Here is a 22,055-nt window from a genome sequence, read left to right as displayed (position 1 = left end):
GTAGGAAAATGTTTTTCACAGACCAAACAATTTATCAAGACATGAAGTTTCAGATTAAGTGATAATGAAATTCCCCCTCCGGTGTCCTGGTAGCTGAGAATAATGAGTGGTTTTGTTCTTTTTGAGGTGGTTCATGTCAGTGTTGATGTTTTGCTCTTCCCACTGAGCTGCAGAGAACCACAAGTAAACAGGGAAACTCTTGTGCTTTCAGAACGAGTAGTTCCCGTCTGAATCATCGTACAAAAACCAGACTTATTATGATTGGAAACAAAAGCTTGTTGTTGCTGCTGACAAAAGGAATCGATGGCTTCCAGCTTTGAAATGAGCCTTTAAAGTTAAATAAACAGGACCCGGGAGTGACCCCACAGGAACCTCAGATGTGGTCGGGCAGCTTCGGTCCTCGGGTCCTCCCAGTCTCTTATTACTGCACGAGAGGAAACTCCCTCTGCACGTTAGTGAGCGTCACGAGGGGAGAGGAGAAGGGACGACGACATGAATGACATGAATGTAACGAGAGAGGGAGGGAAAAACCAAATGAATTTAATGAGAGAGAGATGGAGGGAAGACGGGACAGAGTTTCCTTTAGTGTAAGTATCCGGATACAGTGACTTCCTGCAGTAATCTGACTTCTTAAACATCATGGAAACAAGACACCATGTATACATGTAAATGGTCCAAGTCACTAATTTGTTCTAAATCCAAATCTGATATCAAAATACACTCAGTGAATTTGAATCCTTTCTCATATCTTGTCACAGGTAACTGAATTTAAACATGATTAACTCAACTCTGTGGAAGAGACACAAACAGTTTTGAATAACAACTTCATTAATGTTTCCAACCTTTACCTACAACCTGAGAGTGAGACGAGCAGCCGAGGATATGAAATGAGGGAAATAACAGCTGTAGGCTTCTCTCATTCAAACTAGTTTTTAGACTACCTGCGTGTTAATTGGATAAACGTCCAGTAATTGTTGCTGCTGCATGTGCAGTGGACACACACTCACCAAGAAAAACGAGACTGAAGAGAAGTGAAACTGATCTAGAGTTGGAGAAAGACAAAGAAGAGAAACAGAGAATCATCACGATGCTTGAATTCTGTGGGAAACCAGAACATTACATTCCCGTCTCTCTCAGCTTCTCTCAGCCAGCTCTCTCCTCGCTTTAACGCTGAGGCTTCTGCCTGGAAAACGCAGACAGAGCTCTGTCCTGACCACTGAACCCAGCCCTGGAGCTCACTGGAGGAGCGAAGAACTTTAATTGCATGTTTATGTCGGTCCTGAAGTGCAGAGGACGAGTGAACAAAATGATCGTCTCAGAGAGTCTGTCGGCAATCAGTGACGAAATGATCCATTCGTTTCCAGCTTTCAGATGTGATGTGGTCAGACAGAACATTGGCACTGTCGCTGTTTCCTGACCTCTCTACCCTCTGTGTGGCTCTCAGCTCTGAACTCATTTGTTTCCACTGAAGATCTTTAAACAGCTCACAAACATATAGTTTGATTCTCAAGAGAAACCTGTGTGACGCAGCTGGACACTGTGGTTTTTAACAAATACTGCATTTGTTTGGGACTATTTTCAGCGGTGGATTAATCCACATTTGGTACTCACAGCTTAGGAGGACAGTGTGTGTGGGACTCAAATCAAATTTGACCATGGTTAAAAATTTAACGTGTTTCAAGTTGCAGCCGTGTGATTGGAAATGTGGCTGTTTTGTAATCAGACGTCTGAAGATAATTAATAACCCTTCTAATAATGTGTGTTGTGTTTTAATTGGATGCCAGTGGTTGGTTGTTTCCAGGCGGGACGGCCTGATCAACTCTTTTCATTCTTTAATGGTCTGTGGCCTCGAACCGCTGTTCTGAAGAGATGGAGTGTGTGTAGTTTGAGAACAGGCCGTTCCCTCTGTTACTCAAGTTCTGTTTAGTGATTGCACCATCTCACAGCTGGTTAATAAGAAGAAGTTTTTGTTGAACCAGAAACATTACTATATATCACTACCAGACTCAGGAATCAGGAATCAGGAATTTTACCGAGCAGAAAACGGGAGTTTCTGGGATACTGCTCCCTCATTCTGTTGGTTTGTTTGTCTTACTGTGTGACTTTCAGTGGTGGAGGAAGTGATCAGATCCTTTATATAAGTAAAAGTACCACACAGTAACACAAACACACAAACAGATGGAGGCAGCTGTATTCCAGCAGCTCCTGTGTCCTGCTTTGTAAAATTCCTGTTTTTGTCAATGGAGTCTGGTGGAGATATATAGAGATGTTTCTGATCAAACTGAAAGGATTTTACTCTTTAATAAAAAGCTCTGTCTCTGTAGGAATCCTGTCCATAATGTTGTCAGTGGATAAAACCAGCACTTCACTTGGCCGAGTTCACTATTCTTTCTTAATGCTGCACTGATTCCAAAGATTCTTTTTCAATCATTTATCCTCAATAACATGGAGAGTAAGGCCCAGGTCCTGCAACAACTCACAAACATTCTCTGCTTTCAGCTTCTCAGACGTGAGTTAGAGTAAACTGAAACTCTGTGGGGTTTGGAAGTCGTTTCAACTTGATCATTTTTTCATTGTTGTGTGTCTGTGGTCTGTGTGTGCATCCAGGCCGTGGGGACCTCCAGCCTCAGCTGGACAGCGCCATGCAGGACGTCAGTGACAAGTACCTGCTGCTGGAGGAGACGGAGAAGCAGGCGGTGAGGAAGGCGCTGGTGGAGGAGAGGAGTCGCTTCTGCTGCTTCGTCTCCATGCTGAGGCCTGTTGTGGTCAGTGACGCATCCAAACTGTTTACACCCACTGAGCGGGAAAGAAAGACATGAGAGGAAATCAGGGATTTTGGGAGTAGAACAACAACAACTGTGTGACTGTGAAATGTAACGTCTGCCTCCCTGAGGGCCTGGAAAGTGGTTTTATAATGGTTGCAGTTCATCATGATCCACCTGTATGTTCACTCATTTGGAGCCTGTTGATGTTTGTTTGTGTGTCAGGAGGAGGAGATGTCCATGCTGGGGGAGATCACTCACCTCCAGACTCTGACAGACGACCTGAAGGCGTTAACTATGGACCCACACAAGCTGCCGGCCTCCAGCGAGCAGGTCTGAGCACAGGCCAGGGTTTATCAAACACTCTGTTCTCACTATGTCTCAGTTTCTGTCCTTATTTTGTTACAGCTAATAGAAGGTGGTGTTCTGTTGCTTTTCTATATAAATAAAACAACCTCTTTGATTCTTTCTCTCCAGGTAATTGTAGACCTGAAGGGCTCCGAGTGCACCTGGTCCTACCAAACTCCGCCCTCGTCGCCAAGCACCACCGTATCCAGGAAGTCCAGCATGTGCAGGTTGGTTACCATGGCAGCAGAAATCCCTGAAAAACCTCTGCAACAAACTGATACCGCCCATCTTCTGTCCTGCCTGTGTCATACTGCCTCCCTGTGGTCCAGAGCTGCAACTGCAGTTTGTGTTGACTGGGGGCTGGATGATATGGCCACCATATCAAATATTACTGTTGTATCACCCAGCCTTACTTTATCCAGGCTGTGAGCAATAGTGAACTTCAGGGGTGCTCATGGTTGGATTTTGTTACCTTTGGACAGAGCCAGGCTAGCAGTTTCCCCCTGATTCCAGTCTTTATGCTAAGCTATGCTAACCTAACCACCTGCTGGACATAACTTTAACGTTAATGGACAGACATGATCAGACATAAGAGTGATGTTGAATGTTGAACTGGCTCTTTAATGTAGTTTTCTCATCAGGTATTGTGAAATATGAGTGTGTGAAGCGTCGACTGTAAATCTGTGCAGTGTTCAGTGTCATGTTGCAGCGCCTCCTGTTTTAGGAATCCTGAAGAGTTGAAGTTTCCTCTCTCTAACACCCCCCCTCCTCCTCTGCGTCCCACAGCAGCCTGAACAGTGTGAACAGCAGCGACTCTCGCTCCAGCGGCTCACACTGCCACTCTCCCACCTCCCATTTCCGTTACCGCGCCTCCTCCTCCTCCTCCTCCTCGGTGCTGCCCCAGCAGACGCCCGCCCGCCTCTCGTCAGTCTCCTCCCACGACTCTGGCTTTATCTCCCAGGACGCCTTCCAGTCCAAGTCCCCCTCGCCCATGCCTCCAGAAACCTCACAGGTAAGGAGCTCATACGTGTAGGCCAGGTGTCAGAGTATTTCAGTTTGATTGACTGATTAAACGTGATTTATAAATCACCTTTCATAAACAAAATGTTGCTCAAAATGATAGAAACACACACATTTTTACAGTTCCTCTACTTCTTACTCTAACCATAGCTTTGAGGACCGTCACTGACGGAGAGAAGTGGGTTAAGATGACGTATACAGATCCAGGGGAGGGAGGGAATATTTCTGAGATTAAAGATACTTGAAAACTTGAATGTTCTCTGAGATTAAAGTCATATAAGAAAAAATGTACAGATTCAGAGAATATCCAAGTTTTTTTCTTTCTGACTTTAATCTCACAAAATGTTAATCTCTTATTTTATTGACGTGGATGTAAATATTACTCATTACCTCAGTATTGACAGCACACAGTTTGAATGTTAATACTGTTACAGACCAGAGCTGAACACAGGGTTTCTCTCTTCTTATTACACATATCTCAGCCTTTATCTCTTCATTCCACCTGCTGAACCTGCTCCTGCTTCATTAACTCTTCCTGTTTGTGCTGCCACAGCTGCTGCTGTCACTGTTCGTGCTTATTCTGGCTAATTCTTCTGCTTGGCAGTGACTGTGCTGGTCTGATTTACACTGCGTTTATCACTAACCTCTGTCATGCTTCCTCTGCTTTTTTCTGTTTCTCTGTGTTTCACCTGTTTTCTTGGCTTCTGTCTGTGCATCCTGCAAACTGTCGACTGTGTGTGTGTGTGTGTGTGTGTGTGTGTGTGTGTGTGTGTGTGTGGGGCTCTGCTGCAGTCGTGTGTGTCGCCTGTACCCTCTCAGTCTGTCAATGAGGAGCCTTCCTCCTCCTCCTCCTCCTCCTCTTCCTCACCCTCACACCCTGAGCCCTGCTCTGCGATACAACAGGTGAACATCTACATGTGAAACAAACACACACACACACACACACACACACACACACTTACCTGCCTGAGGCTTTTTGGTTGACTGGGCCATCGTCAAACATTCAACTGATCTGTTTTTGTCATTTTGTGTTTGAAGGTGCTACATGGAGTTTTTACTTACTTATATTTTATACTCAAAGGAAGAGACAGAGCCCGTTACCTCGCTCCTTGTGCAGAATGTAGCACCTTCTGCTCTGTGCATTGTTTTCACATCCTCAACAGTCATAACCGTCACCTTTAATTTTTGTTTTTCTGCCTCTCCCTCATCCACTCCATCCTCAGTTGTCAAATGGTTTTGACCATCATGCTGCCCTCTGTCTGCACGGAGCGGTACTGCAGGCCCAGGACACCCACCTCCACCCTCCATACTTCACCTACTCCTCCTCCTCCACCTCTCCCATCTCCTCGCCCTCCTATTCGTCCGTTCCCCCCACGTGGCCGTGGTCTCGCTCAGGCTCCGGCCAGTCAGGAGATTTCCCTCCGCTCAGCCCCTCGGGGCTCGGAACGATCCCATCATCCAGAGTCCCATCCTGGAAGGTTTGGTCCTCATTCTCCCAGATCATGGCCTCCTTTTCCTTCAGTTCCTTGATCTTTTTCCACCTTGTTTTGGTTTAGCTTTATTTCTTATGTCCTGTCGTCTTTGCTCAATTTGAAAGCAACACAAACACTACAAGGATAAATGTCATTAGTCTGCTGTTTCCTTTCATCCCATTTCCACATCAGTTTGTCAGCTTCATAATAACGAGTTAATATAACACTGTGGGCACTTATGAGTAAGAAAGCCTTGTTTCTCCTTCAACCTGCTCTCTACTATAATAAAACAGGTCTTAATTTCTGTATTCATTTTTGTCATTTATTTTGGTTAGGGTTAGGGTTAATGAAAGCTAAGGTTAGCATTTCCATTAGCGTTAGGGTTAGCATTTCCATTAGGGTTAGGGTTAGGGTTAGGGTTAGCATTTCCATTAGGATTAGGGTTAGGGTTAGGGTTAGGGTTAGCATTTCCATTAGGATTAGGGTTAGGGTTAGCATTTCCATTAGGATTAGGGTTAGGGTTAGGGTTAGGGTTAGCATTTCCATTAGGGTTAGGGTTAGGGTTAGGGTTAGCATTTCCATTAGGGTTAGGGTTAGGGTTAGCATTTCCTTTAGGGTTAGGGTTAGGGTTAGCATTTCCATTAGGATTAGGGTTAGGGTTAGGGTTAGGGTTAGCATTTCCATTAGGGTTAGGGTTAGGGTTAGCATTTCCATTAGGATTAGGGTTAGGGTTAGCATTTCCTTCAGGGTTAGGGTTAGGGTTAGGGTTAGGGTTAGGGTTAGCATTTCCATTAGGGTTAGGGTTAGGGTTAGCATTTCCATTAGGGTTAGGGTTAGGGTTAGCATTTCCATTAGGGTTAGGGTTAGGGTTAGCATTTCCTTTAGGGTTAGGGTTAGGGTTAGGGTTAGCATTTCCTTCAGGGTTAGGGTTAGGGTTAGGGGTTAGGGTTAGGGTTAGCATTTCCTTTAGGGTTAGGGTTAGGGTTAGGGGTTAGGGTTAGGGTTAGCATTTCCATTTAGGGTTAGGGTTAGGGTTAGGGTTAGCATTTCCATTAGGATTAGGGTTAGGGTTAGCATTTCCATTAGGATTAGGGTTAGGGTTAGGGTTAGGGTTAGCATTTCCATTAGGATTAGGGTTAGGGTTAGCATTTCCATTAGGGTTAGGGTTAGGGTTAGCATTTCCTTTAGGGTTAGGGTTAGGGTTAGCATTTCCATTAGGGTTAGGGTTAGGGTTAGGGTTAGCATTTCCATTAGGGTTAGGGTTAGGGTTAGGGTTAGCATTTCCTTTAGGGTTAGGGTTAGGGTTAGCATTTCCTTTAGGGTTAGGGTTAGGGTTAGCATTTCCATTAGGATTAGGGTTAGGGTTAGGGTTAGGGTTAGCATTTCCATTAGGATTAGGGTTAGGGTTAGGGTTAGGGTTAGCATTTCCATTAGGGTTAGGGTTAGGGTTAGGGTTAGCATTTCCATTAGGGTTAGGGTTAGGGTTAGGGTTAGCATTTCCATTAGGGTTAGGGTTAGGGTTAGCATTTCCTTCAGGGTTAGGGTTAGGGTTAGGGGTTAGGGTTAGGGTTAGCATTTCCATTAGGATTAGGGTTAGGGTTAGCATTTCCATTAGGATTAGGGTTAGGGTTAGGGTTAGGGTTAGCATTTCCATTAGGGTTAGGGTTAGGGTTAGCATTTCCTTTAGGGTTAGGGTTAGGGTTAGGGTTAGCATTTCCATTAGGGTTAGGGTTAGGGTTAGCATTTCCTTTAGGGTTAGGGTTAGGGTTAGGGTTAGGGTTAGCATTTCCTTTAGGGTTAGGGTTAGGGTTAGGGTTAGCATTTCCATTAGGATTAGGGTTAGGGTTAGGGTTAGCATTTCCATTAGGGTTAGGGTTAGGGTTAGCATTTCCATTAGGGTTAGGGTTAGGGTTAGCATTTCCATCAGCGTTAGGGTTAGGGTTACTGATGAGTGGTCAACGATTTGAGTTCATGAATTATGTGTCTCTGTGCAGGACTGGGCCAAACCAGGCCCATATGACCAGCCAATGGTTAACACCCTGAAGAGGAGCAAGGAGAGGAGAGAGACTACAGATCCCAGCAGCCATCAGAGTGCTGATGTCACCACACCAGGGGAGGAGCCACAAGGGGTTAAAGGAGGCCACTCTGTGACATCAGCAAAGGTCAGAGGTGGATTTGAAAAATACTAGACTTTGTAGTTTCAGTGAAAGTCAAACAGGTCTTCTGATGCACATTCAGCTTTGGAGTAAAACAAATCCAAACAGACAGTGGGTTGACATTTCAGGCATGTTTTTTAATAATCTAGGAATAACTAACTTAAATAACTCACTCTAGTCTTGACAGTCTGATATAATGTAGATTTATTGAGTACAACGTTATCAGGCAAGTACATTTCTATACAGATAAATGGTTACAAAAGCTGTGCAGGGAATTCAGTCCTCATGTCATGTGCGTTAATCAGCACTAATCTGATACACAAAGGTCAATTTCACATAAACATCATCAGAGATAGATACATAAAACTCACAGTTAACATGAAATGTGTTTCCAAAAGTTTCCACCTACACATGAATACAGAAAAAACAAAAACAATAAATGAAGAGATGTGGTTAGACTGTTTTTATTATACATCATGATGTAAAAAATATTTCTCACAGTAAAATGCAGAGTAACCAGAAAGCACAGATGAATAATGTGTGTGCATGTGTGTTGACTGTGGCAGGAGGACAGGGAGGCCCATGAGGAGCTGGCCCGAGCACTGGCCCGAGGCCTTCAGCTGGACATCCACGGCTCCAGCAGAGACTCGCTGCAGGGCTCCAGTGGCTACAGCAGCCAAACCAACACACCCTGCTGCTCCGAGGACACCATCCCCTCACAAGGTACGCACACTCATACACCAGAGAAAGACAAAGTGAGGGAAGAAGAGGAAGAGAGGCAGAACAAGGACAGAGAGAGAACGAGGGAGAGTAAGAGAGACAGGAAAAGACAACAAGAAAGCAACAGGAGAAAGACACAGTGAGACTGACTGACAGGAGAGACAGTGAGATGGAGAAAATAGAAGGGGAGAGAGAGAGAAACAGTGAGAGCAAGCAGGACAGAAAGAGGGAGAGACAACAACAAGAACAGAATAAGAGAGAGGGACAGAAAGAGAACAAGAGGGGGAGAGAGGGTGAGGGAAGAAGAGAGCAACAGGCACAGAAAACAAGAGGGAGACAGAAGAAATAAAACTATTTTCTCACCTTCAATCAATCCATTTGTTTGTGAGAATTAACCTGAAAAAAAAAACAGAACATTTCTTTAAAACAAGGCTTTTTACAAAATATATGAACTGGTGGTGGTGATGTTTCAATTCTTCACTTTCTTTTAACTGTATAAATATGTAAATAAACTTTATTAATGAGTCAAGTCTGTTGTATTTAACAAATCATTAAATTACCTTTTGTGGACTGTGGAACAACTTTATTGTACGAGGACTCTGCACTCATGGACGCAGTGGTGACACCTGGAGGAAATATGCAAAGGAAAATGATCAGTACACCATTACCTTCTCCTCATCAACAACTCAACCCACATAAATATTCAACATTATAACAAACAGAACGTTTTACTGTTATTTATGACAAGAAAAAGCATCACAACCTTTAGAACCAACAACAAATATTTGGGAAGAATCAACTAAAATTTCTATCTTAATCAACTTGTATTACTGTGAACTGCATAAGAAAGACTTTCACTTAGGAAACAAAAACTGTTTTCTAAACTCACAAACATTTTGGTTGTACAGAGCACTGTATGCTCTTTCACATGTGACAGGACATACTGTATTAAATATTTAACAGATTTTGGTGTGATCTCCTCACAGTATTTAAATATGTAAATAAACTAAATATTTAGCTGGATTTACATGTTCTTAGAAAATAAGTGTAAAACTAGTTGTTTTATGGACTGATATTTTTAAGCAGTTAAAATTACTACACCTATGGACGCCTTACTGCTATATTTTATTTGCTGAATTAATATTGATTTGTACGGTGTGTCTAGTAAATGCACAACAGTAAAATCTTGTTTGTTAATATACAAACTACCAAAACTTTGTCCTGAATTTCTTATTATATACAATCAAACTGAAGATACTTTTTCAGTCCATCTTTGACTGATAGTTTACCTTTTTTTTAAAACCAAGAATGCCAAATATTTGCTGCTCAAAGCTTGTGATGTGAGAATTTATTAATTTCCTTTGTAATAAGATAGTAAATTAAATTTGGACAAAATAAGACATCTTAAGATCCTGGGAAATTATAACCACAACTGGCGTTATAATTTGGACTATTTTCTAGTATTTTCTATATGTATACATTTATAATGAGTAATCACTTATTATTATATTAAATTCATGAAATACCAAGGTTTCAGCTCCTCGTTTTTATTCACTGTGTAAAGCTTTAGGACACATACCTCTTTGGTCTGTGAGGTGGGAGCTGGTGTCTCTGTCCAGGCTGCAGCAGCTGAACAAACAGACCTGAAAAACACAAGAACAACACTGAAAAAATGAACTAATATAAAAAATGAGTTCACTACCATCACCTGCAACATATCCAAGAAATACACAAAACAAATCTGACGGCAAGAAGACTCACAAAGACCCAAAATATACTTTCATTATCTGGCTTTAGTCAACATAACAACCGCAATCTCCCTAAGCAAGTCAACCCAGGATTTCCTGATCCGGCCATGAGCGTGTTCACGTGAAAGAGACGGAGATGTTTATTACCAGCAGCGCCGTCAGAACATGAATAAAACACTTAATATGATATGAGAATAAACTCTGATACCTGCTGGTTGATTCAGTTACAGAAACATCCAAGGTGATTCAACAAGGTGAAGCGTAAACACCATGATCACATGACCGGGACAGAAACAAAACATGAGAAATAATTCCCTTTTATTAAAGTCAGGCTAAGGATAATCTAGTACAAGAATTATTATTACGTTTCTTACTGAGTATTTTTGCTCCTTTGATCTTCGTCTGATCTATGAAAATATCTATCGATCTTTAATACATGTCACTTTAACTCTTATGTCCATGTCGGGATCCTGTAGGAGCGGGTTAACCGTTCAGCATGAGTTACCATGGAGATTTACCCCGGTAAGTCACCTCGCTAACCTCAATCTGAACGAGATGTTCAACCACCACAATAACACGGAAAATGGCCACAAAAAATGAAAATGTAAAAAAAACTTACAAGTTACAAAACTTTGAAGACACACAAAGAAACTCAATACGATGCAAAACAGCCATTACTAGACACAGTACGAGTAAAAAACAGCGAGATAGAGACGCAAAAAATACAAAACTACCACAAAAACACAGAACTGCCTCAAAGAAACAAAACCCTGAGACCCAAAAGGAAACAAACTGACCAGGCGCAGACACAAAACTACCCACAAACACGACCACCAAGAAGCACAGTACAGAGCAAAAATACCGCAAGAGATTAAACTGAGACGAAAACCTACAGAGAGACACAAAACAACAAGCTACACTGACACAAATGAACATAAAATAACAAGTGAGGGACACAACATTACAAAGAGACGCAAGATGTCTGCAAAGAAACCGCAGAGATGTTAACAGAACAAATTATGCTCCTACTCACACAATGCAAACGACGGAAAATGAAAGCGTTAACTGACGGAGAAGGCTAATGCTAATTAACGCTCGTCGCCAATTAGCTAGCTCGTTAGCCTTACCTTCGTGCCGCAGGTGTGTTCAGCGTCCAGCCTCACTCGTCTTCGACAAGAAACGGCTCCAAAGCTTGTTTTAACATCCGGGCTTCGTTGGTAATGAGGGTTCTCACAGTGCTGCCAACCCGAGGCAACAAAGCGACGACTCCATTAAAATGTTTGCTCGTTTTCTGGTGTTGTTTCTCCGCCGATTCTCCTCCTCCTCCTCCGTAGATCACGGCCAATGGCAACGCACGTCGGCTGTCATGTCGATAGGTCACCCGATTCTGCGAGAAGAGAACGATTAACAACCAAGTCCATTTTAATTCCGCTATAAAAATGTGACTATTTTGAAGTTTAAAACAGCCATGGTTAAAAATCGTTCTTTTAAATCCCCCGAGAATGGATATATAGCCATCACAGTCAGACTCTACAGCTCCAGAGGCAGAAATACCTGCAGAAAGTGACAGAAGAAAGAGACAAAAAAACACAAAACTATGGAAGAGAGAGATGAAAAGAGGTGACAGGAGGGACTTGAGGGGCAAAACAAATATTATGCAGTTACACAGTGATTTTAAGACAGTTTGCAGTAATCTCCAATGCTTCAAATAATAAGAAAATACAGTGCTAATTGTAGTATAGGATAGTCCACTCACATTTGGTAGCGCTCTGCACCCAACACACTATCACTATAATTACATGCGAAAACTGGGAAAAAAAGCTTTGAACCTTTTGACTGTGAGACATGGACGACTGCAGATGATTTATTGTTGAACAGGTGTGACCTAAAATTGTTTTCTGTTCCCTATAGTGTCAGACTGTGACTACTACACTGTGGGAGTCGATCAGGAGGGCGAGCAGCAGCAGTCGTCAGACTTCGACAAATCCTCCACCATCCCCAGAAACAGTGACATCAGTCAGTCCTACCGGCGCATGTTTCAGTCCAAACGCCCTGCTTCCACCGCTGGCCTGCCCTCCAACCCCTCTGCTGTAATCACCCCCGGAGTTGCCACCATCCGACGGACACCGTCCTCCAAACCTAACCTGCGGCGACCCTCCGGAGGCCTCAACCTAGGCCCCATCCCCATCAAGCCCCCCATGATCCCAGTCAAGACCCCCACTGTGCCTGAACATCCTGGTTTCCCGAGCAGAGCGTCGTCAGAGGAAGGCAACACACCACGGACCCCACTCAGCCCCCCGACCACCCCTCTGTCACCAGGCAGCAATGGGCCGTTGTCACCAAAGACCAGCCCCTGTAACACCCAGCACCTGTGCAAGGGGTCAGATCCTCCGACCCCACCACCCCAGCCAGGTGGGCGGGTGTCAGAGTGGGAGCGGCGGCCTCTCCCAGAGCTCCTGGAGGAGACAGAATATGGCGAGGTGGAGGACTATCTGGTGGCTATCCGACGAGGCGTCAAGCTCAAGAAGACGATGACCAACGACCGATCAGCGCCAAGTATTCACTGAGACGAGAAAGGTTGGTTTGACTTGAGCCATTTTGCATCCCTGGCTGTATTTCAGTAAATATACTCTCGAAGGGGCACAAAATGGTTACTGCTGAGTAAATGCAAATGGGAACTATGACATCAAATGAACGCCAAGAACAAGAAGAAGTTGCCCAGAGACTCTGATCAAGCATCGGTTTGGAAATGTCCCCAAAAATAGTTGAGGGAATATTTCATTTTGGTGTCGTGACTTCATTTCAGCAATGTTAAAATTTGATGTAAAGGTCTAAAATCTGCACCTTCACTGGCCAAAGAGTATTAATTAAATTATGGATATTTCATTTTGGAACAAACAAGTTTACGTACATACACTCATAGTTTGAAAATATCTGATACAAACTAATAAGAGACAATCAAACTACTGTGTGTATAAGCCTGAACTTTTTTGTTTGAAAATGACAGATCTGAACCAAAATGAAATATCCATTCAGGATATCAGCTTTCCGTCAAGTATCGATCAGAAAGTGTACTTGTCCAGACCAAGACTTTCTCCACAGTGCCACATATTGTTGTTTGGAGAACTCACTGAAGCACTTCTCCCTTTAAAAAGAAACCTGCAGCCTCTTGCAAGTTGAAAACGGTCAAATTGCACTTGACAAATTTCAGTTAAGTTACTCTCTGAGCTCACTACTGGGAACACAGATGCTGATCTGAGATCATTTCCTCAGGGCAACTTCAGCATATGAAAGACAAGGTGTGAAAGGTCATCGTTGTCAAACGTGAGCGAGTTGTTCTTGTAGCAGAACTGAGATGAAACAAAAATTTAATGAGTGTCGTAATAAGGAAAAAGTGATGATAGATGGAGTAGAGAAAAATGAAACATGAGCCGGAAGAAGTGATGGAGTATTTTCAAAAGATCAAATCATTATTTGTATGTACATATTTATATTTTGATGTGTTTGTATGTTTTGTTTGTCATATGCTCCCTTTACATCCCCGTAGTCTCCCATTTTCCACGAAAGGTGCCAAAAGCCTGTGTGCGGAATTTAACTTAAATATTCTCTATTTAATTGAAATTATGCTGGATTTTCTGTAATAACATAAATAGGATGTTTGATAAATCAAGACAGCCTGAAAGAAAAACTGAGCTTCTATGGAACTGAAAGAGTATTTGTATATGTAGGGTAGCATATTGCGGAGTGGCATGTAAACATACACGTAGCGACTAAGGATTTTTGTTCTTACAGCCATTAATATCACATACAGTAGATTGACCTGCATGTTCTTAAGGTTTGCCCCAGTATAAACAATCATTGTGGCTCTTTAATTTATAGATTTCTAAGTCAGTTAAGCCCATAATGTGCCTGCAGTGGTTGTAAGCAGTGTCAGCAGTAGTGGATGCCTACAGCTTGCTAGATTAAGTCTGCTGTTAGCTGTACAAAACAAAACAACGCCCTGTCTTTGATTCTGTAAACTGAAATTAAATATAGGGACTGATTTGTAGTGGATCCGTATTTGGCTTTTTTTCCTAACGGCAACTTTTTGGTGAAGCACTTCTGAAGTTTTAAAAATGACAAATCAAAGCAAGAGAAAACTAAACCAATAATACCTATTACAAGTACCGTTAAGTATGTTAGCATACACTTGAAGTCTATGGTAGTAATAGAAACTGTTACTACAGGTTCCTTGTTACTACTTAGCCGTAGTAATTGGAGTAATGTGGATTAGTGTATTGGTCTGTCGTAGTGAAGCCTGTGTTCTGAGGGTGAGCTGCATTTAGCTGGTCACAGATGTAAACAGTTGTGAACTTGTAGGGCTTGAACTATTTTTGTGAAGCTACAGCTGAGTCAGATTTTTATTACTGGGACAGTGTACTACAGTTAGAGTGTTTTCATTCTGTCACACACAGATTTAAAGATACACTCCATGATTATGCTGTAGTGCCCAATGGTGCCCCCCCAAACGAGTGCACTACTAAAATCAAGACAAGTATATTGAAGGTTTTTACTTTGTTTTTGTAGAATAGTTGTGATTTATTAATCAGGGTGGAGCAAAATTTGTCATTTGAAAATTCACGAAACAAGAAAGTAGTCAATTTCAACTCTGACATTAAAAAAGAAAATCCAGAGACTGTTAGTTCACTGTCCCAGTACTGAACAGAAACTGATCCAATTATACCACTAGAAAGTGTACATTTTCTGGGAAGAGAGCAGGTGCACAATTTCCTAAAAAGTTATATAAACTGGTCTGGAGTTTAGCTGTCTTTAGTCCTAAACAGTTGTTGTGCTCACTACAGCCATCAAACAACAACTGTCCAGTATATACAGTGCTTTTCAGGCAGTCTACCATCCCCTCTGGCAGCCATGTTGGAGGTCCATAACTCTTTGACAGCAAAGATTATGGTTAATTATGTTCCTTAATGTACCTTAATTGGACAGTACTTGCCTAAGCCTTTGGAGCAAAATCCACTATGTAGACAAATAAATTTAGTTTTTTAAAATAAGTAAGTTCAATTTTGATTTTGTTTGATGTTTTCATATTTTGTTGAGTAAATATCTACATTTTGCTTAAATTCATGCACTTCTTAGTAGAAGCTAGCACTGTAGCATCTGAACAAATGTAATTTGTTGGGGCATCTCAGTTTGTTTGAACAGCTGTGCAGACCCTTCACCACTAAGATTTTAAGATAGACCTCCATAATGGTGCCAGATGAGGCTAATACAGTAGATCTATGACCCAACTGAAAACCCACTCTTAGCTGTGGTTAAACACCAGCAGGCTCTGCTGTGTACTGATGTTTATGTGTAACTGCGACAAATATATAATCCTGTAATAGCCTGTGATTTACTAAATGTCAGGTAACTCGATGAGTTAAAAATCTAACTTGTACTAGCGGTTGATTAGCATAACAAGCTAAAATACACAAAACTTTCCCTGTTGCTACTTAGAGACTGTTAATAGAGTCACCACAAGCCAAATTATTTATGTATTTATTCATTTATCATCAGTTTTATTTGTAGTTTTCCACGTTCTTAATCTCCAAACTGTACTGTCGAGCATATAAAACCTATTAACAAATGTATTTAATATGCATGTGGCCTTTGTTTAGTTAAACAAAGATTTAATAGACAGCTTTTTTCTACTGGAACTACTTTTTTTTCTCAGTTGGTCTGCCTCTAATGGACCAGAATGCATTTCACACGCCACCCATCATCTGGTCTTGTTTTCCCTACAGGGATCATTGATGTTTCATATTTTATGTGACAGCAGTTTGACACCCTGTATGATGACTGAAGCCTGTCTGTTTTTGTATCTGTTCTCACTCTGTTCATTTTCCAGCGCAGGTCAACGAATACGATCATGTAGCTGATGCGATAACAAGCGTATGAAGCTGAATGTTCGAGCCTGTGAGGACTCTGTAACTGTGTGTGTTATCAATGATCTGAATGATGCTGACACACACTGAGGATTAGATCAGTGATTATTAGAAATCACATCCCTTAGTAATAGAAAACACAGAATTATTTGCTCACTTAGCACATCCAGTCAGAATATCATGTTGCTCTGGATACACGTTCGATCAAAAATCTCTCGTCCAGTCCTCAGTGTTTGTCCATTTTTGTCCCTGAGCTGTAAGTAACAGCAGCTGTCAGTGTGTTCCTGCCCTTAAACGTTTAGCCTTTCATTTGAGACAAGTTGCCAAATTTCTTACAGTATATGCTAAATGATGCTCTGGGCTTGATTCTTTTATTACATTTTTTTGTATCTTATATCAGGTGCTCTTCTGTAATGTTTCCCTCGTGCATTTCATAGGTAAACATGAAACATTGAAACATTTAAAGATGATTATCTGCCTTTTTCCATCGTAGGAATCTGTTGCCTTTGCTGAGGAATATCTAATTTGGAATTAAGGTTAATGAACAATGTGAACTGGCTGCAAAGTAACAAAAAACATAATTTACTCCAACAAAAAAAACTCCAGTTTAAGAGGTTTGACTAATTTGTGTTTTTGTTATTTCATAATGTTTGACATTTTCCCTTAAGACGCTAAAAGACTGGCTAACATCCGGTGAGTTTAGCATTCAAGTCAATAAGTGACTGAAACGTCCAGGGTTAATGGAGATGGACATCTAGGACCATGACCAGGTCCTTGGCTTATAGCTTTTATTTCATTGATTTTGTATAAAAATTCACGATTCATAAACAGAACAGAGTTAATAAATATAACAGCTGATATGCTGTCAAAATATAATACATTTCCTAAAGCTCATAAATCTGAGTCTTTCTCCTGACATTTGGGGCCCATGTAAAACTAACAGCATTTAGAAAGCATCACTGCTGAATGCTTATGTGACTTTAATGATTAACTTTGTGGTTTTTAGCTAAAAATATTCCTTTTAACTTTATTTTATCAAAGTGGCACATGAATGTAACATTTGAACATCAGCTAAAAGGTCGACAAGCTTTTCATCTAATTTCAGCCATATTTGTAAATTTCTGATGATTCTTACAAACAACAAATATCAGATAACAACTTAATTTAACAGGTTTATGACATATTTTTTAGCATTTAAGAGGGAAACTTTTAAGATAATAATTTTATTACCCAGCAGGTATCAGTCTTATCTGTTGCTGTGACACACACAGTCCTGTCTGTGGTGCTAGAAGTAATGGCAACCTGTTTTGTTTTTCTGTTTTTTAATTAATTACTGGGGTGACCTGTTTCTTAACCTCTGGTTCTTGTATGTTATGTTTAATGTTCAGTTCCTGAATACTAACGGTCTCCTATTTTCTATGTATACGAGCTGTTTTGGCTAAATAATAAAATCGTAGCATACGATGTGCATCTGATGACTGAGGAATCTCGTGGTTTGTTTTTTCTGTCCACAATTCCACTGATTTATTTTTTAAATTAGAGTTTAATCGTGCAGTCACATTTTATTTTGACTGAAGCTGTTAATTTAGTTTGTGAGTTTAGAGTAGGATTAGAAAGATTAACGACTTTTTAAACTTTGATGTTTCTATGCAAGAACTCTGGATTGTCCCTCAGTAACCGCCTCTAATTCTTTGTAATCTTTTATGGTTATTATATTCTCTACTGCATTAGACAACAGAATGATTATTAAGGTCTTTACTGAGAAAATACTACAGTGAGTCACTGTAGTGTTGACTGTGCTCTAAAGCTACGAGAGGATGGAGGAGTAGTGTCTTGTAAATACAAACAATGGCTGAAGCTCTTGGTAAGTAAACAGCTGCTAATGCTAACACTGGCTATGAAGCGATAGGAAAACATTACAAGTAGCACCTTTAATTAACACAACATCTGAAGCCAGCTGAGAGATGAGTTTCCTGGGCCTTTAAGATGAACTGAATGTGAGTGTGTGGCTGACCTTAGAGCTGCTCAGTGCAGCTTCAGCCTCCCTCAGTCAGGAGCGACTGGACTTTCACTGCCTTGCTGAAGGGCACCTCAGTTCCCAGCGATGAATGAGAAGACACTGAAGGACAGCATCACCTGCAGAGCCAGAGGTAAATACTCCCAAATTTATTGTCTTATTTTAAATTGCACATAATGTTGCAAAATACATACATACTGTGAAACCACTCCTTTGAAGTCACTGGTTTTATAGTACATACATGTTATCAGTGCACAACAGCTGCTGTGGTCCACAAGATGGCAGCACAGCATTCCTTTAACTGACAGACTGTGAGAGGTGACACACTTTGTTCATACGCTTCAAAACATTTCTCCTCTTTTCTTATTTTTGCTTCAGAGAATGAAATGATGCAAAACATCATCATGTCTTCATCAACTGCAGAGGAAATAAAAACAAATAAAAACCCTGTGCACACCACAGTCCTGAAGAGAACCTTCATCCCTCTTAGAAAAACACACAAACATGATACTAACATGAGATGATACAAAAACATACAAGTTCAGGTTGTCCACTGTAACATGGTCAGACAGCATATTACTTATTGTTATTTAATTAGTTGCTCCTTATTCAAACAGATGGCATATTGCTTGTCCTCCACAACAAACCTCTCTTCTAATGAGACCGACAAAAAAAATAGAAAAAAAGCTGGATTCCCTTGAGGCTTTTACTATTAATCTAATGACAAACTTAAATATCTTCTGCTGCTGAGTCCAAACACTCATTAAAATATTGTTCAGGAGCAAATATCACAATGTTAGCAGCAGGATTTTAAAGCTACACACAACACAACCATTTTTACAATATTTTGGCAATTTTTAGACTTTTCAAGGTGTGAAAAAAATTCAGTGCTTCCTCCATACACACCTAAAAACAAAGTGAATTAATGTAAAAGGTGTGATTCACTGGCTGTGTTCATCCACTCCCTTCTATATCACAGACACTCATCAGTTAACTCATGCATTTATACAGAATTTCAGGGATGATAAAATATATTTCTCTTGCAAATGTGAAAATGTGAAAAAATAAATGCTAATTTTAGAGTGAACAGTTTTCTTTCCTGATAGTGAAACAAATGCTTAAAGAACATTTACTGTCAGATTTAATTATTGTAAACTATTATTAACTGTTGCCTCCTTTTCTCTCCTTATTGATGAACTTGTTTTTGGAACAAACAGTAATAGAAGAACACTACTTTAAGTTCTGGGCCACTGGGATTCAGGTGGTTTGACTGTGGTGATTTACACTGCTTCATTTATAATCATTTACATTCACTTCATTGATTCAGAGGCTCAAATACAATGATAGAATGTAAATATAATGCAGAGCATAGTAAACACAGTGACTGTGTGGGAGTGATTTTGAACACAGCCAGTGACTCAACAGAGGGAAAAGGATCAAATGGATTCCTGTAATTACAAAAAGCAGCTTGTATATGTGCTGGAAGGTGAGTATGTGAGAGAGAAGCACAGAGAAAGAGAAAAATAGACAGTGAAAGAAATAAAGACTGAAAGAAAGAGAGTTTAAGTCGCACTAACAGAAACTAAGCCGATTTGTCATTGGTATAAACCTGTGCGGCAAATCCAGACCATCTGGAGCTTCAAGTTTGATGAAACAAGAGCTAAAAAACTAATTACACAGAAGGCTGGATCCAAGTCAAGTGTCTGTGTGAGAGAGGAGTGAAAAAGTAAAAAAAAAAAAGAAAGAAAAGAAGAAGATGAAGATGGTGGAAACAGAAAAACACCGAGATGCTGAAAGACCTTGGAAAGCAAACATTAGTGTAAAGACCAAAACTGAAAATAGAAACTACAGTTTCCAAATCATGTGTTTTGCCACCAAGTTCCTCCTTTGTTAATCAACCAATACAAAACATGTTGAGACTTTCCAGCATATTTAAAACCATCTGATACACAAATTAAAAGTCTGATTATAGAGCTACATCAGTTCTTCATGCAAAACACCGAAAATATTTCTGGAGGTAGCAGATGACACTGTTCCTGTTTGTTTCATTTACATTGTTTTGTTTTGTTTTGTTTTGTTTTGTTTTGTTTGTTACTTATTTCTTTTTGTGGATGTTTAAAGAACAAAACGGCTTCTGCACAACTGAAGTGACTTTTTAGTTTATCTGTTGAAACATTTGTCAATTTTGACCCAAAATGCAGAGATAGTGTTTTGGAGATGACGTCTTCAAATGTATATAAAGTGTCTGCTGACGAGAAAAATAACCAAAAATAATTCATAAATTGTGTTAAAAAAAAAAAAAAAAAACAGAAAGGAAAACACTTGAAACCATGAAATAGTGTTCCAACTGTCAAAACAGTTGGTCAGCATCTACTGTTTATGATTCTACTGCCAGGATGGGAAATAACCACCAGTCACACCTGGAAGTTTTTACACTGGCGGCTGGAGAGATGGTGAATTTGGCTGCTGGATTTTTTTTTATTTTCTCCTCCCTCTGTGGGAAAAAGAAGACGTCTAATACCCTGTTGGAATCAGCAGCTGAAGCTGATATTTGGAAAGAAGTCAAGTGGGACAGGCGAGCACTTCCCATCCTGGGAGCTACTAAGGCAGCATTCACAACCCCATTGAAAACCAAATCGTCTGTTTCAATTCCTCACATCGATGGTGTTCAAAGTAGATCTGTCAAAGTGCTTGGTTTTGCAACTGACAGGTTCAGATTCTCATTATAAGAGTCTGACAACCAGAAACAGCAGTTTTATCACTTTGTTTGGAGCCACCAGTCTCCACTGACAAAAACAGTAATTGTATGTCACAGAAGATGGGAGTTTCTCATCTACGGCTGCCTCCACCTGTTTGTTTATGTTACTGTGCGGTACTTTTACTTATGTAAAGAATCTGAATACTTCCTCCACCAAAATAAGACCCAGGCTCAAATCTCCCCGGGTTATCCTCTTAATGAGACCTCTTACTGAACTGACATATTGAATCAACAGACGGCGAGTGGTGATGGAGTCAGACCCTGTGAAAATACCACAGCTTGGTGCATCAAAAGAAACTAACCATCAGCCAATAACATTTTCACAAACTGCCTGAAAAGGTCTGGAGAAACACAGAGTGTGAATGCTGCCTGAGCAGGACAGAGAATCATCCAATGGTAAATACTTTCTTCATGTTTTTTTTAAGTTGACATCAGCAGTATCCAGTTTGTAGGTGAGACGGTGTTGTGTTGTTGTAGTGGTTCGTTAGGAGTGTGAGGCTGCATCACCGCAGGGTTGTGCTTCTTTTTCTTTCTCCTTCTCATCGTCCAGGAAAAACAGAGGGAACATCCCCAGAATACAGCCGATGGACACGCCGATGGCTTTACCCTGCAGGAGGAGAAGAAACAACATGTTATCTGAGGCTAAATGTAGTCAGAGTCGGGTAGTTTTAGCTCACCAGTTCCAGGTGCTGCTTCCTTTTAAGCCATTAGCTCCAGATGTGGTTCTAATAGGATCTTACACCATATAGTTTTGCATTCGTCAGGGGTGCAAACAGCACGAATAAAGCTGACACTGATTTTGTTTTCTCTCTCTTTTCATGCCTCATTTTTTGTCTCTGAATGTTTTCTCTGATGTGCCTCCTCCTCCTCCTCCTCCACCAGCAGCAGCAGATTGATCTCCCTGCTCCAGTTTAGATTTATTTATGGTTTTATTCTGGCTAATTTTCTTTAGTTTCATGCCAACATGGTTGAAGGTGACTTGTTGTTAATGGCTTATATAAATTACTGCTGCAGATAAAACAAAAAACTGGGGCATCCTTGTTGCCATCATCCCCAGTCATGGCATGTCATACCCCATCCTCCTTCTTTCATCTTTTCACTGTCGGCTGTATAATAAAAGGCAAAAAAGAATT

At 40.9% G+C, this 22,055-nt stretch overlaps 2 protein-coding genes and 1 long non-coding RNA gene across 4 annotated transcripts in view; 1 reads left to right on the top strand and 2 right to left on the bottom strand.

Moving 5' to 3' along the window:
- The window catches only part of LOC108887575 (MTSS I-BAR domain containing 1), a 45,654-nt gene extending 28,032 nt beyond the window's left edge, over nt 1-17,622 (top strand). Inside the window, exons 8-15 of one of the 2 annotated variants that reach the window (XM_018683017.2) lie at nt 2,608-2,765; nt 2,988-3,095; nt 3,240-3,337; nt 3,897-4,122; nt 5,354-5,608; nt 7,597-7,764; nt 8,325-8,481; nt 12,138-17,622. In XM_018683017.2, the coding sequence (XP_018538533.1) occupies nt 2,608-2,765; nt 2,988-3,095; nt 3,240-3,337; nt 3,897-4,122; nt 5,354-5,608; nt 7,597-7,764; nt 8,325-8,481; nt 12,138-12,793 (1,826 nt within the window). In that variant the 3' untranslated portion in view covers nt 12,794-17,622. The remainder of the gene's footprint in view (nt 1-2,607; nt 2,766-2,987; nt 3,096-3,239; nt 3,338-3,896; nt 4,123-5,353; nt 5,609-7,596; nt 7,765-8,324; nt 8,482-12,137) is intronic. The other variant, XM_018683018.2, reaches the window with a different exon arrangement.
- On the bottom strand, nt 8,626-12,129 carry LOC127141764 (uncharacterized). Its single transcript, XR_007812274.1, has 4 exons — nt 11,354-12,129; nt 10,058-10,121; nt 9,039-9,104; nt 8,626-8,874 (listed from the first exon to the last, which is right to left on the bottom strand). It is a non-coding gene; the product is annotated as an uncharacterized LOC127141764 (long non-coding RNA).
- A 676-nt stretch (nt 17,623-18,298) lies between the features above and the next one.
- The window catches only part of tmem65 (transmembrane protein 65), a 31,146-nt gene continuing 27,389 nt past the window's right edge, over nt 18,299-22,055 (bottom strand). Inside the window, exon 7 of the mRNA XM_018683020.2 lies at nt 18,299-21,529. Within this exon, the coding sequence (XP_018538536.1) occupies nt 21,407-21,529 (123 nt within the window). The 3' untranslated portion in view covers nt 18,299-21,406. The remainder of the gene's footprint in view (nt 21,530-22,055) is intronic.

This window comes from Lates calcarifer, linkage group LG3 (genome assembly GCF_001640805.2).
Source record: "Lates calcarifer isolate ASB-BC8 linkage group LG3, TLL_Latcal_v3, whole genome shotgun sequence".
NCBI classification, from domain to species: Eukaryota; Metazoa; Chordata; class Actinopteri; family Centropomidae; genus Lates; species Lates calcarifer.
Note: the sequence above shows the minus strand (reverse complement) of the source record. Positions and strands in the feature narration are given on the sequence as shown.